This window comes from Panthera leo, chromosome A1 (genome assembly GCF_018350215.1).
Source record: "Panthera leo isolate Ple1 chromosome A1, P.leo_Ple1_pat1.1, whole genome shotgun sequence".
Taxonomy (NCBI): Eukaryota; Metazoa; Chordata; class Mammalia; order Carnivora; family Felidae; genus Panthera; species Panthera leo.
Window position 1 is genome coordinate 109427306 of NC_056679.1, and position 15580 is coordinate 109442885.

A 15580-nucleotide genomic window follows, 5' to 3' on the forward strand; every position below is an offset into this window, starting at 1 on the left:
TAAAAGACCCTAAGATACTTCTCTGTAGTGGATTGCTTTGTCAGTGTGACCTTAGAAGTTGAGGTCTACTGATTTGAATTTGCTTAAATGGGTATCACTAAAGTTTGCCTTTATTATCCTTTTACATTTTGTTACTGAACAATCCGTATCTAAACACTATAGTCTTTAGATGTTTTTGTTTAAGGCACAATTGCCTGTCTTCTGTGAATCATCGTGTTTTATTTTACTTTTGTTAAAGTCTGTTTTCTTATTTTTAAGTTCTGGGATTGGAAGATAGTTTATTTTTCTCTACTTATTGTCTGTAAATATTTTATATTACTATATTTAAAAATCCAAACATAAAAAAAATTAGTTCTGGCATCTTTTCCTGTCCCTCCCTGTTTTACATACTTTTTCATCATTGAACTCCTGAATCCTTAAGAGTTAAACTTTTACCATAAGAAAGCTATTGTAACTGGGGATGCAGGAGGGAACTTTTTTTTTTTTTTTAACAAGTACAGCATAAAGGATTGATTAAGCAATTAGAATAGGTACAACAGGAGGTTTTCTTACATAAATTCTTGATTTTCATTTTCTGTAGGCATGGTGAGAAGGTCAGTCTCAGCTCTAAGTGTGCAGAAATTGACCGAGAGATGATAAGTTCTCTTGGGGTTTCCAAGTCTGTGCTAAATAATGTCATTTTTTGTCACCAAGAAGACTCTAATTGGCCTTTAAGTGAAGGAAAGGCTCTGAAGCAAAAATTTGATGAGATTTTTTCAGCAACAAGGTTTGTAGCCTTTAATGAGACTTTATAACCTGTCAAGTTATTGAGCCATGGTTGCAATTTGGATATTTCTTTTTTAGAAGAGAAAAAGTCTTAAAAGTAAAGTCAACAGTTATTACCTTTCATCCAGTGGCAACCAGTGGGCATATTTTCTTTCTGTTTTCTTTCTGTGCATTTTTATTTACCTGTTTGACAGTTTATATGTAATGTTTTCATTTACCATTATATCATAAGCATTTTCTAAGGTATTAAAAGCTCTTTGTAAATGCAATCTTAGCAACTATATAATATTCCATTGTTGGAACCTATGTAATTTACTTGGAAAGAAGTTTGATTTTTATTTAATATCTTTAAAGGTACATTAAAGCCTTGGAAACGCTGCGGCAGGTACGTCAGACACAAGGTCAGAAAGTAAAAGAATGTCAAACAGAACTAAAATATTTGAAGCAAAACAAGGAAAAAGCTTGTGAGATACGTGACCAGATTACTAGTAAGGAAGCTCAGTTAATATCATCAAAGGAAATTGTCAAATCCTATGAGAACGAACTTGATCCACTGAAGGTAATTTGATTTCTTGAATAAGAAGATTCACTTTTTATGATGGTAGCATTTACTCCTAAAACACTTTATATAAATTTGAATGGTGTGTATATTTCTTGAAAAAATTATCAAACATTATGTAATGTCATGGTTTATATTTTAGGTCTTTATTAGATGGTTTATCTTTTTTTACTATTTTTTTTTAATCTTTTTTAATGTTTTTTTTAGATTTATATTTGAGACAGAGGGAGACAGAGCATGAGCAGGGGAGGGGCAGAGAGAGAGGGAGACACAGAATCTGAAGCAGGCCCCAGGCTCTGAGCTGTCAGCACAGAGCCCGACGCAGGGCTCGAACTCACAGACTGAGATCATGACCTAAGCTGAACTCGAATGCTTAACTGACTGAGCCACCCAGGCACCCCTAAAGGATGGTTAATCTTAAAGTTGCCCAAAGAACTTGGATTTGAGAGTAAACAAATTTGTACCATCTTAGTAAGCTACTCGTATAGATCTTAAATATCACTATAATGACCCAACCTTACATTTCTGTATTCTTAAGATTTTTTTTTAATTGACATATCTTTCCAGGGAACTTGTATAACTTGCAGGATGTTATTTGGCTTTGTACAAAATTTGGAATTGATACATATATTTGCAAATAAGTATAGCTTTCTAAACTCCTGTGATCTGTAAGAAAGAAATTTCATTCATTTATTTCCTAAACATTTATTGAGTGTTTCCTATGTGTGAGGGCATACAGTGTATACTGTGCTTAGGGCTGCAGGTAGTAGGAGAACTACAATGGTGTCCTTGCCCTTAAAGTGTTTCTTTTTTTTTTTTTTTTTAAACGTTTATTTATTTTTCAAGACAAAGAGAGACAGAGCATGAACAGGGGAGGGGCAGAGAGAGAGGGAGACACAGAATCCGAAACAGGCTCCAGGCTCTGAGCTGTCAGCACAGAGCCCGACGCAGGGCTCGAACCCACGGACCGTGAGATCATGACCTAAGCCGAAGTCGGACGCTTAACCGACCAAGCCACCCAGGCGCCCCAAAGTGTTTCTATTCTAAGTAAGAGCATTCTTGAAAGTGGCTATTTTCTAGATTTCACATAGTAGAAGAATTCTTTTTACCCATTTAAAAGTTACTGATTTGGACTTTTAAATTAATCTATAAATACTGGTATAGTTTATTTATTTATTTAAATTTTTAAAATTTTTACTCTGGTGCTCGTCATGACACGTATACTCCTTCCTCCCCATCATCTCTTTCACCCATCCTCCAACCCACCTCCCCTCCGGTACCTATCAGTTTGTTCTCTATAGTTAAAAGTCTGTTTGTCTCTGTTTTTCCCTTTACTTGTTTGTTTTGTTTCTTAAATTTCACTATAAGTGAATTCATATGGGATTTGTCTTTCTCTGACTTATTCCACTTAGCATTATACTTTCTAGCTCCATCCATGTCGTTGCAAGTGGCAAGGTTTCATTATTTTTTATGGCTGAATAATATTCCACTGTGTATAACTACATATTTATCCATTCATCAGTTGATGGTCACTTGGGATGCTTCCATATCTTGAGGATTATAAATAATGCTGCTATAAACATAGGGGTACATGTGTCCCCCTCGAATTAGTGTTCTTGAATTTTTTGGGTAAATGCCCAATAGTGCAATTGCTGGATCATAAAGTAGTTCTATTTTTAACTTTTTTTTTAAATTTTTTTATTATTATTATTTTTTTTATTTTTAACTTTTTGAGGAACCTCCTTACTGTTTCCCACAGTGGCTGCACCAGTTTGTATTCCCACCAGCAATACACAGGGGTTCCTTTTACTACACATCCTCACCAGCACCTTGTGATTTTAGCCATTCTGACAGGTAAGAGGTGATATCTCATTGTAGTTTTGATTTGCATTTCCCTGATGATAAGTGATGTTGAGCATCTTTTCATGGGTCTGTTAGCCATCTGGATGTCTGCCTTGGAAAAAGATACTTGGATATTTGTTTTTTGGGTGTGAGTTGTATTAGTTCGTTATATGTTTTGGATATTAACCCTTTATCAGATATGTCATTTGCAGATAATTTCTCCCATTCCATAGGTTGCCTTTTAGTTTTGATTGCTTGAAGCTTTTTATTTTGATGTAATCCCCATAGTTTATTTTTGCTTTTGTTTCCCTTGCCTCAGAGGACCTATCTGGAGAAAAGTTGCTATGGTTGATGTCTGAGTAATTACTGTCTGTGCTTCTCTTCTAGGATTTTTATGGTTTCAGGTCTCACATTTAGATCTTCAACCCATTTTGAGTTTATTTTTGTGTATGGTCTAAGAAAGTGGTCCCGTTTCATTCTTTTGCATGTTGCTGACCAGTTTTCCCAGTACCCATTTGTTGAAGAGATGGTCTTTTTCCCACTGGATATTCTTTCCTGCTTTGTCAAAGATTAATTGACCATATAATGGTGGGTTTATTTCTGGATTTTCTATTCTGTTTTATTGATCTATGTGTCTACTTTTGTGCCAGTACTGTACTGTTTTGATCATTGTAGCTTTGTAATATAACTTGAGATCTGGAACTGTGATGCCTCCAGCTTTGCTTTTCTTTTTCAAGATTGCTGTGGCTGTTTGGAATTTTTTGTGGTTCCATATATATTTTAGGATTGTTTATTCTGGTTTTATGAAAAATGCTGTTGGTATTTTGATAGGGATTGCATTAAATCTATAGATTGCTTTGGGTAGTATGGACATTTCAACAATATTTGCTCTTCCAGTCCATGAGCATGGAATTCTTTCCACTTTGTGTCACCTTCAGTGTCTTTCATCAGTGCTTTGCAGTTTTCAGAATACAGGTCTTTGGTTAGGTTTATTCCTAGGTGTGTTATTATTTTTGGTGCAGTTGTAAATGGGACTGTGTTCTTATTTTCTCTTTCTGCTGTTACATTATTGATGTATAGAAATACAATTGATTTTGGGGCACATGGGTGGCTCAGTTGGCCAAGCATCCAACTCTTGATTTCAGCTCAGTTCATGATCTCATGGTTCATGGGTTTGAGCCCCACGTCGGACTCTGTGTTGACAGCATGAAGCCTGTTTGGGATCCTGTCTCCCTCTCTCTCAGTCCTTCCCCCCTGCTTGCTCTCTAACTCTCTCTCTCAAAAAAAAAAAAAAAACAAAAACCAATCGATTTTGTATCCTTCAACTTTACTGAATTTGTTTATCAGGTCTAGGAGCTTTTAGGTGGTCTTTTGGGTTTTCTCTGTATGTGTAGTATCATGTCATCTGCAAATAGTGAAAGTTTTACTTCTTCCTTACTGATTTGGATGCTTCCTATTTCTTTTTGTTGTCTGATTGCTGTGGCTAGGATTTCAGTACTATGTTGAATAAAAACAGTGAGAGTGGACATCCTTGCATTGTTCCTGACTTTGGAGAAAGGCTCTCACTTTTTCCCCATTGAAGATAATGTTAGCTGTGTGTTGAAAATCTGTGGCCTAGGGGCGCCTGGGTGGCTCAGTCGGTTAAGCGTCCGACTTCAGCTCAGGTCACGATCTCACGGTCCATGAGTTCGAGCCCTGCGTCAGGCTCTGGGCTGATGGCTCAGAGCCTGGAGCCTGCTTCCGATTCTGTGTCTCCCTCTCTCTCTGCCCCTCCCCTGTTCATGCTCTGTCTCTCTCTGTCTCAAAAATAAATTAAAAAAACGTTAAAAAAATTTTTTTTTAAATAAAAAAAAAAAAAAAAAGAAAATCTGTGGCCTTTATTATGTTGAGGTTTGTTGCCTCTAAACCTGCTTTGTTGAGGGGTTTTATCATGAATGGATGCTGTACTTTGTCAAATGCTTTTTCTCATCTGTTGAAATGCTCCTATGGTTCTTATCCTTCTCTTATTGATGTGATATGTCATGTTGATTGATATGCCGATATTGAACCACTCTTGCAATTTAGGAATAAATCCCATTTGATTGTGGTGAATGATTTTTTAATGTTTGTTGAAATCAGTATTTTGTAGAGGATTTTTGCATTTGTGTTCCTCAGAGAAAATAGCCTGTAAATCTCTTTTTTTATGGTGTCTTTATCTGGTTTTGGTATTGGTAATGCTGGCCTCATAGAATGAATTTGGAAGTTTTCCTTCCTTTTCTATTTTTTGGGATACTTTGAGAAGAATAGGTACTAACTTGTCCTTAAATGTTTGGTAGAATTCACCTGTGAAGCCATTAGTTCTGGACTTCTGTTTGTTGGGAGGGTTTTTTTTTTTTTTTTTGGTCTGTTTTTTATTTTTAGAGAGAGTATGAGTGGGGAAGGGGGTAGAGGGGGAGGGAGAATGTTAAGCAGCTTCACACTCAGTACAGAGCCCAACTCAGGACTTAATTTCATGACCTTGGGATTGTGACCTGAGCCAAAATAAAGAGTTAGACATTCAACCGAATTGAGCCACCCAGGCACCCCTGTTGGTTGGGAGTTTTTGATTACTGATTTATCTGCTGGTAATTGATCTGTTAAAATTTTCTGTTTCTTTCTGTTTCCGCTTTAGTAGGTTATATGTTTCTAGTAGTTTATCCATTTCTTGTAGGTTTTCCAATTTGTTGGCAAATAAATTTTCATAATACTCTCTTACAATTGTTTGTATTTCTGTGGTGTTGGTTGTTATGTTTCCTCCTTTACTAATGATTTTGTTTATTTCAGTCCTCTCTCTTTTTTTTTTTTTTGATGAGGCTGGCCTAGGGCCTTACCAATTTTGCTGAAATTTTCAAAGAACCAGCTCCTGGTTTTATTGATATGTTCTTTTTTTTTTTTTTTTTTTTAGTTTCTGTGTCATTTATTTCTGCTCTAATCTTTATTATTTCCTTCCTTCTGTGGGTTTTGGGATTTATTTGCTCTTCCTTTTCTAGTTCCTTTAGGTGTAAAGTAAGGTGGTCTATTTGAGATTTTTCTTACTTCTTGAGGTAGGCCTGTATTGCTGTAAACTTCCCTCTTAGAATCGCTTTTGCTGCATCCCAAAAGGTTTTGAACTTTTGTGTTTTCATTTTCATTTGTTTCCATGTACTTTCTGTTTTTTAAGTTTTGCAATAATCTCTACACCCAATGTGGGATTTGAACTCACACCCCTGAGATCAAGAGTGCATGCGCCTTCAGCTGAGCCAGCCGGTGCCCTTCCATGTACTTTTTATTTCTTCTTTTATTTCCTGATTGACCTATTTATTGTTTAGTGGCGTATTATTTAACCTCCATGTATTTGTCCTCTTTCCAGATTTTTTATTGTGGTTGATGTTTAGTTCTATAGCATTGTGGTCATAAAAGATGCATGGTATGACTTTGATCTTTTTGAATTTGTTGAGACTTGTTTTGTGGCCTAATACATGATCTGTTCTGGAGAACGTTCCATGTGCACTTGAAAAGAATGTGTATTCTGGTGTTTTAGAATGAAATGTTCTGAACAGAGTAAAATCTTGGATTGCCAGTAATTTGTTCTGCAAGTGTTCCACAAGACAAGCAAACATTTCTAATAAATTTTATCTTGCTAAACAAGTGATGTCTTGCAATATGAGTAGTACATGACACCAAATGTCACATGATCACAACTGAGCCAATGGTTCTTCTCTCTTTCTCTCTCTCCCTTGCTGTGAGATTATGGGTGATTGTCTCCCATGTTCGGATGCTCAGTCTCAGGCTGTGATGTTTGGCAGAAATCAGTGATTTTTCAGCATGTTGGAAGGTTCCCACAACTGGCACTAGTGTAGTTTTTGTCACTTCAAAACACCTATGGACAGTCCTTTGCTTTTCCATAAAAGAGTAAGCTTAGGAATGCTTTGCTTCATTCTAGATTAGGCTACCTGCAGATATAGACCCTTTCCTCTGCTGCCTTATCACCAGTTACATGAAATACAGTATAAGAAAGAGTTTATTAATACTGTAGTCAACATCTGAAAGTGAAAGTCGTCCTACACAACCCTCCTCCCTCTTGTCTTCCTCACACCAGCCACGAAGGTTTTCAAAGGTTAAGTGCAGGTTAATTTATTTATTTTTATTTGTATTTTGTATTTTCTTTATGATTTTATTACAGTATTACAATATTACAGTATTGTAATCATTTTTATATGAATGTTTTTGGGTTGTGGAATGAATCCTGAGTTTCCATTATTTCTTATGGGGAAATCCGCTTTGATACACAAGGGCTTTGGATTACAAGTATGTTTCCAGAACGAATTATGCTCACAATCTAAGGTTTTACTGTGTATCTGTTAAATCTTCCTCTTTCAGTGTGTCATTTAAGGCCATTGTTTCCTTGTTGTTTTTCTGTTTAGATGATCTGTTCATTGATGTAAGTGGGGTGTTAAAGTCCCCTACTATTGGGGTGCCTGGGTGGCTCAGTTGGTTCAGCGTCCGACTTCGGCTCAGGTCATGATCTCACGGTCCGTGGGTTCGAGCCCCGCGTCGGGCTCTGTGCTGACAGCTCAGAGCCTGGAGCCTGCTTCGGATTCTGTGTCTCCCTCTCTCTGACCCTCCCCTGTTCATGCTCTGTCTCTCCCTGTCTCAAAAATAAATAAAAACGTTAAAAAAAAAAAATTTTTTTTAATAAATAAATAAATAAAGTCCCCTACTATTATTGTATTATTATCAGTCAGTTCCTTTATGTAATTAACTAGTTTATGTATTTAAGTGTTTTCATGTTGGGCACATAAATTTTTACAATTTTTATATCTCCTTGTTGCATTATACCCTTGATTACTGGGTAGCCTCTTGGTCTCTTGTTACAGTCTTTGATTTAAAGTCTATTTTGTCCAGTATAACTATTGCTGCTGTGGCTTTCTTTTGCCATTCACTTGCATGATAAATGTTTCTGCAAACCCTTACTTCCTTTTTTTTTTTTTAATGTTTGTTTATTTTTGAGAGAGACAAATTGTGAGCTGGGGAGGGGCAGAGACAGAGGGAGACACAGAATCTGAAGCAGGCTCCAGGCTCTGAGCTCTCAGCACAGATCTTGACTCGAGGCTTGAACTCCTGAACTGCAAGATCATGACCTGAGCTGAAGTTGGACACTTAACCAACTGAGCCACCCAGGAACCCCTCCATACCCTCACATTCAATCTGCAGGTGTCCTTAGGTCTAAAATGAGTCTCTGGTAGGCAGTAAACAGATGGGTCTTTTTTGTTTGTTTTTTTGTTTTTGTTTTTTTTAATGTTTATTTTTGAGAGAGAGAGAGACACTTGTGAGCAGGGGAGGGGCAGAGAGAGAGACACACACACAGAATCTGAAGCAGGCTCCAGGCTCCAAGCTGTCAGCACAGAGCTCAGTGTGGGGCTCAAACTCATGAACTGTGAGAGCATGACCCAAGCTGACACTTAACCGACTAAGCCACTCAGGCACCCCTGTTTTTTTTTTTTAATTCCTTCTACAACCCTGCATCTTTTGATTAGATCATTTAGTTCATTTTCATCTAGGGTAATTATTGATAGATATGTATTTATTGCCATTTTATTACTTGTTTTGTGGTTATTTCTGAAGATTTTCTCTGATCCTTTCTTACCTTTCTCTCTTTCATAGTTTACTGGGTTTCTTTAGTGATATATTTGGATTTCTTTTATCCTTTGCATATTGATTAGTGATTTTGATTTGTGGTAACCATTAGGTTTATATATAACCTCTTTTGCATATAGCAGTCTATATTAAGTTGGTAGTGGTTTAAATTTGAACCTATTCTTTACTCTTCCCCTCCCTACTTTTTGTTTTATTTTATTTTTTAAAATTTTTTTTTAATTTTTTTTTTTTTTAATTATTTTTTGAGACACAGAGACAGAGCATGAGCTGGGGAGCGGCAGAGAGAGAGGGAGACACAGAATCTAAAGCAGGCTCCAGGCTCTGAGCTGTCAGCACAGAGCCCGATGCGGGGCTCAAACTCACAGACTGTGAGATCATGACCTAAGCCAAAGTCGGATGCTTAACCGACTGAGCCACCCAGGTGCCCCTATTTTTTTAATTTTTTTTTATGTTTATTTATTTTTAAGAGAGACAGAGACAGAGTGTGAGTGGGGGAGGGGCAGAGAGAGAGAGGGAGACACAGAACCTGAAGCAGGCTCCAGTCTCCAAGCTTGTCAGCACAGAGCCTGACATGGGGATTGAACTCACAAACTGTGAGATCATGACCTGAGCTGAAGTCAGACACTTAACTAACTGAACCACCTAGGCGCCCCTCCCCTCCCTACTTTTTCGATATATGTTGTCATAATATTATATATTCTTTTATTTTGTGAATTTCTTGACTGATTTTTTTTTTATAGGAATATTTATTTTTACTGCTTTTGTGTTTCCTACTTTCATACTATCCTTTTTGGTCTTTCCACTCAGAGAGTCCCCTTTAATATTTCTTACAAGGATGAGTTAGTGGTCATGAACTTTAGTTTTTGCTTGTCTGGGAAGCTGCTTATCTCGCCTTCTATTCTGAATGACAGCCTTGCTCGATATAGTATTCTTGTCTGCAGATTTTTCCCATTCAGCACTTTGAATATATCATGCTACCCTTCTGGTTTGGAATGTTTCTGCTCAAAAATCAGGTGGTATCCTTATGAAGTTTCCTTTGTATGTAAGTGTCGTCTTTTGTCTTGCTCCTTTTTTTTTTTTAGTTTATTTATTTTGAGAGAGAGAGAGCATGAGCAGGGAAGGGGCAGAGAGAGAGGGAGAGAAAGAATCGCAAGCAAGCTCCATGCCATCAGCACAGAGCCCAAAGCAGAGCTCAAACCCTAGAGTTCATGACCTGAGCTGAAAGCAAGAGTTGGATGCTTAACCGACTGAGCCATGCAGTCGCCCCTCATCTTGCTGCTTTTTTTCTTTTTTATGTGTATTTACTTTTGAGAGAAAGAGAGAGAGACAGAGGCGTGAGTGTGGGAGGGACCGAGAGAGATAGACACAGAATCTGAAGTAGGTTCCAGGCTCTGAGCTGTCAGCACAGAGTCTGACACAGGGCTTGAACCCATAGACTGCAAGATCATGTCCTGAGCTGAAGTCGGACACTTAACCGACTGAGCCACCCAGGCATCCCTCATCTTGCTGCTTTTAATATTTTTTTTATTTATCAGTATATTTTGCCTTTTTACTTACTTTTTAAGATTTTTTTTGCCTTTTTAGTTATAATGTATCATGGTATGAATCTGCTATTTTTGATTTTGTTGGGGGTTCTCAGCACCTCCTGGATCTTGATATCTGTTTCCTTTTCCAGATTCGGGAAGTTTCGAGCTGTTATTTTTTCAAATAAATTCTCTGCCCCGTTTTCTCTCTTTTCTCCTTCTAGGACTCCTATAATATGAATGTTAGTATGTTTGATGGAGTCATTAAGTTCCCTAAGTTTTCCCATTTTGCATAATTCTTTTTTCACTGTTTTGTTCAGCTTGGTAACTTTCCATTAATCTGTCTTCTGGGTCACTATGTCTTTGCTTCTTCCAGCCTGCTGTTCATTACATCAAATGTTTCTCATTTTGTTTATTGAGCCCTTTCTCTCTCTTACTTTACTCATTATCTCTGTGTTAATGGTCTCACTGATGTCCTCCACTCATTTCTCACGTCCAGTGAATGTCCTTATGATCATTGCTTTAAATTCTCCAAGAGGCACGTTACTTATATCTGTTTCACTTGGATCTCTAGTCATGGCCTTGTTCTGTTCTTACATTTGGGACAAATTCATCTGTCTTCTCATTTTGTGTAAGTCTCTGTGCCTGTTTCTGTGTGTTAGGAAAGTCACCTATATTTTTTGTTATTGAGGGTAATGGCTCTATGAAGAAGAGGTCCTTTAGTGCTCTGCAGTTTAGTGTCATCTGTTCCCCAGGGCCTGGTGCTTCTGGGAGTGTCTCTAGTGTGTACTTCATGTGCTTTGCTGTTGTGTCCTGGCTGCTTTATCCTTTGGGCCAGTCTCTTTGCCTGTATGTGGGCAGTGTTCGGTCCCTGGCCTGAATGTGATGTGTTTTAATTAGGTGTACTCTGTTCTCCTTGTGAAATGAGACCTGTCCCCACCACTATTGGGACTGAGGCTCTGAAAAACTTCCAGGTCAGGAGATGTGCTGTTAGCGGGGGTTTGGGCCGGTCTTCTTGGGGAGGGGGCCCATTGCACTAGGACTGAGGCCAGCGTGACTGGGAGCGGCAGTTTCACCGGGGTGTGGAGGGGTGGGGCTTGGTGTAAGCAAGTTAGGTAGCAGTGTCATGGCTGGGCTGGTTCCCGGAGGGGTCTCTGCATGAACACTGCCTCTCTAAGACATGCTCCAAGATGAGCAACTAACCCCATTCTTTGCCCCAGGTGCTCCTCAGATCGCTGTTTCCATACTGTATTTCAGCGAGCTGTTTGCCCTGCATTTTCTCCCAAGCAGCCCCAGTACCCTCTGAGCTCTATCGGAGCCAAACACTCTGACTTTTAAAACTCCAGGCTTTATCAACAAGAGCCAAAGTATGGAAAGAGCCCAAATGTCCATCAGCAGATGAATGGATAAAGAAGATGTGTGTGTGTGTGTGTGTGTGTGTGTGTGTGTGTATACACACATACAATGGGGCATTACTCAGCAATCAAAAAGAATGAAATCTTGTCATTTGCAACTACATGGATGGAACTAGAGGGTATTACTAAGCGAAACTAGTCAGTCAGAAAAAGACAAATATCATTTGACTTCACTCATATGAGGACCTTAAGAAAGAAAATAGATGAACATAAGGGAAAGAAGGCAAAAATAATAAAAAACAGGGAGGGGGACAAAAACATAAGAGACTTTTAAATATGGAGAATAAACAGAAGGTTACTGGAGGGGTATGGAAGGGGATGGGCTAAAGAGTAAGGGGCATTAAGGAATCTACTCCTGAAACATTTTTGTACTATATGCTAACTAACTTGGATGTAATTTAAAAAAATAAATAAAAATTAAAAAAAAAAAACAAAAAACTCCAGGCTTTAAGCCCTGCTGGTTGTAAGAACTCAGGAAATTCAAGCCTTCTAGCTTTTCAAGCCTATTGCTATGGGGATTTATTTTCTGCTTGTGCTTACCTGTGTGTTAGTCTCTCTATCCCCCTTCTCTGCAGTTGCAGCTCCCTCCCCACCCTGGGGGTCACAGTCTGTCACTCTCCCAAACTGTGTCTTTGTACTTTGTACTCCATCACCATCTTCCAAACTCCTGGTATAGATCTTTGAATTATAAATGAGAAAAACTTTGGTTTTGTTCTGTCCTGGTGCCCACTAACATTAATGCATTATTTAGTGAATATTGTTTTGTGTGTAGCACTGTGCCAGGTATTTTGGGGGATAATGAAGCCAAAAACTTGGACTCTGCTTTTAAAGAACTTAAAATCTACTTAGAAAAACAAGGAAACTATTTTAGAAGATAGGTAGGATCACAAATGAGTAATTTGAAGAGTTATGTAAATGGTACATTTGAAAATATAGGTTCTTTAGGAGCTAAAAGGTGGTGGCTGTAGCATAGTGAGGAAAGAAAAAATAGATAAATTGGACTTCCTTGGGGTGCCTGGGTGGTGCAGTTAGTTAAGCATCCAACTCTTGATCTTGGCCCAGGTCATGATCTTACAGTATGTGAGTTTGAGCCTCGCCATTGGGCTCTATACTGATGGCGCAAAGCCTGCTTAGGACTCTGTCTCTCCTTCTCTCTGGCCACCCCCCCCCCCCCCCACTGTGCTCTTTTTCTTTCTCACAAAGTAAACTTAAAAAAAATTTTTTTTAACTTAAAAGAGAAATTGGACTTCCTCAAAATAAGATACTTGTTTTTCAAACTACATCATCAAGAAAGCAAAAGGACCCCACAAAATGGGAGAAAATATTTGCCAGTCATATATCTGAAAAGGGACTTTTTTTCTGGAACATATAATGAACTGTTATAACTCAGTAACAAAAAAAAAAAAACCCCACAATTAGAAAATGTGCCAAGGATCTAAATAGATATTTCTCTAAAGAAGATATATATGTGTCCAAAAACACATGAAAAGATGTTTAACATCATTACTGATTAGGAAAATACAAATCAAAACCACAGTGAGACCACTTCACATCCCCCTAGAATGGCTATAAATTAAAAAGACATATAATAGTATTGATGAGGATATGGAGAAATTGGAACCCTCATATATGCTGGTGGGAGTGTAAAATGGTGTAGCCACATTGGAAAACAGTTCAGCAATTCCTTGATATGTTAAACATAGAGTTAACATATGATCCAGCAGTTTTACTCCTAAGTGTCTTACACCCAAGAGATTTTAAAACATACATCTACACAAAAACTTGCATAGGGATGTTCATAACAGTATTATTTATAATAGCCTAAAGATGGAAACAACTTCATTGTCCGTTAACTGCTCAATAAAATGTGGCATATCCTTATGTTGGAATATTATCCATCTGTAGAAAGAAATGAAGTTCTGATACATGCTACAACAGGTAAGAACGTCGCAAACACACTAAGTGAAAGCCAATTACAAAAGACCTCATATTATATGCTTCTGTTTATTTGAAATGTCCAAAATAGGCAAATCTATAGAGACAGAAAGATTAATGATTGCCAGGTTAGGCAGTCGAGAGGAATGAACGGTGACTGCAAATTGGTACAAAGCTTTTTTTTGGAAGTTGAAATATCCTAAGATCAGATTACAGTAATGGTTGCACAACTGTATGAATATACTAAAAAAATGTTGAATTGTATGGCGAATACAGGTGAATCGTATGGCATGTGAATTGTATCTCAATAAAGCTGTTTTTAAAAAAGGGATGGTCTTGAATAGAAATGTGTTAAAAAGCCTTCAAGGGAAGAGGTATGGCTGAACTGGATCTTAAAGAATGGGGAAAAATCAGATTGACCGAGTAGAAGCCATTTTATGTATGTTTGTAATTTTATTTTTTCTTTTTAAAGTAATTAATGTGCTCATGATAAAAAAAAAAACTTACAGAAAAATATGAGTTGATAAGAGGTAGTCTTCCCACTCATTCCTGACCTTCTAGTTAAAGCCTATGATCAGCTTTTTTTTTTTTTTTGCATGTATACAATATAAATGTATTTACATTCACATTGTTATATGTCTATATTTACACCTACAACTTATCAAAACAGAATCATTGTAAGGGAGAGCCTGGGTTAAGTAAACCAGGGTAAAATGAATGAGAAAATTACAGTCAGATTATGAAGAATGAATGGGTTTAGAATTTAATAGAAAAAATGATAAAGTAGGATATGTTTTAAGAGTTAGGATTATTGTGTATAGGTACTGTGTGGTAATTCCCAAGATACTGGAACACATTTTGTCTTCCTCAGGAGCAGCCTAGTTAGAAAGGTGACAAGCACACATAAGGCAGAAAAAGACAAGAACTGTAAGAGCTCTGAGGAATAAGAGAATTTCTGTCTGAGGTGGCCAGAGAGGATTATGTAGGACTGAATTGGGGGGTTAATTTATTGACTATAAATGGTTAAGTAATTAGAGGTGTAGGGACAGTAAAACGCAAGGTGTTTTTGAACACTATCAGGAAATCCATATGGTTGAAATGGAGCATTCGTATAGGAAAGAATGGCAAGGTGGCGAAGAAGCAATACCTGGTGTTTATTGAGTGGTGCAGGATTGTGACTAAGGCTGTAGCAAATCGTGAGGTGTTTGTTTTTGAGAGAGAGACAGAGCATGAGTGGGTGGGGGGCAGAGAGAGGGAGGCACAGAATCTGAAGCAAGTTCCAGGCTCCGAGCTGTCAGCAGAGTCCCCACAGAGCTCAAACCCATGAACTGAGATCATGACCTGAGGGAAGTTGGGCGCTTAACTGACTGAGCTACCCAGGTGCCTCTGTATTGTTTATTTGTGTTTAACTTTTTAAAAAATTTTTTTTTTCAACGTTTTTTATTTATTTTTGGGACAGAGAGAGACAGAGCATGAACGGGGGAGGCGCAGAGAGAGAGGGAGACACAGAATCGGAAACAGGCTCCAGGCTCCGAGCCATCAGCCCAGAGCCTGACGCGGGGCTTGAACTCACAGACCGCGAGATCGTGACCTGGCTGAAGTCGGACGCTTAACCGACTGCGCCACCCAGGCGCCCCAATTTGTGTTTAACTTTGACTAGTTTTCCATGGGTTTAATTTTATTTTCTGTATCCTCATAGCCTAGTCCAGTGCCTGGCACATAGTAGGTGATTTAGTAAATAATTATTTAAGTGGTTGATTTCCATAGTTGGGGCTGTTTTGTTGTTGTTGTGTGTGTTTTGTGTTTTGTTTTTTGTTTTTTGTTTTTGTTCTGACATCCAGGGTTTCTTCCCTTCATGGAATTAAATATAAATTTTGGGTCAGATC

The 15580-nt window shown here is 38.0% G+C and overlaps 1 protein-coding gene across 1 annotated transcript in view; it reads left to right on the top strand.

Moving 5' to 3' along the window:
- RAD50 (RAD50 double strand break repair protein) overlaps positions 1 to 15580 on the top strand; it is a 93452-nt gene that overhangs the window by 14757 nt on the left and 63115 nt on the right. The window contains exons 4-5 of the mRNA XM_042934768.1: positions 581 to 766; positions 1120 to 1324. Coding sequence (XP_042790702.1) covers positions 581 to 766; positions 1120 to 1324 — 391 coding nt within the window. The remainder of the gene's footprint in view (positions 1 to 580; positions 767 to 1119; positions 1325 to 15580) is intronic.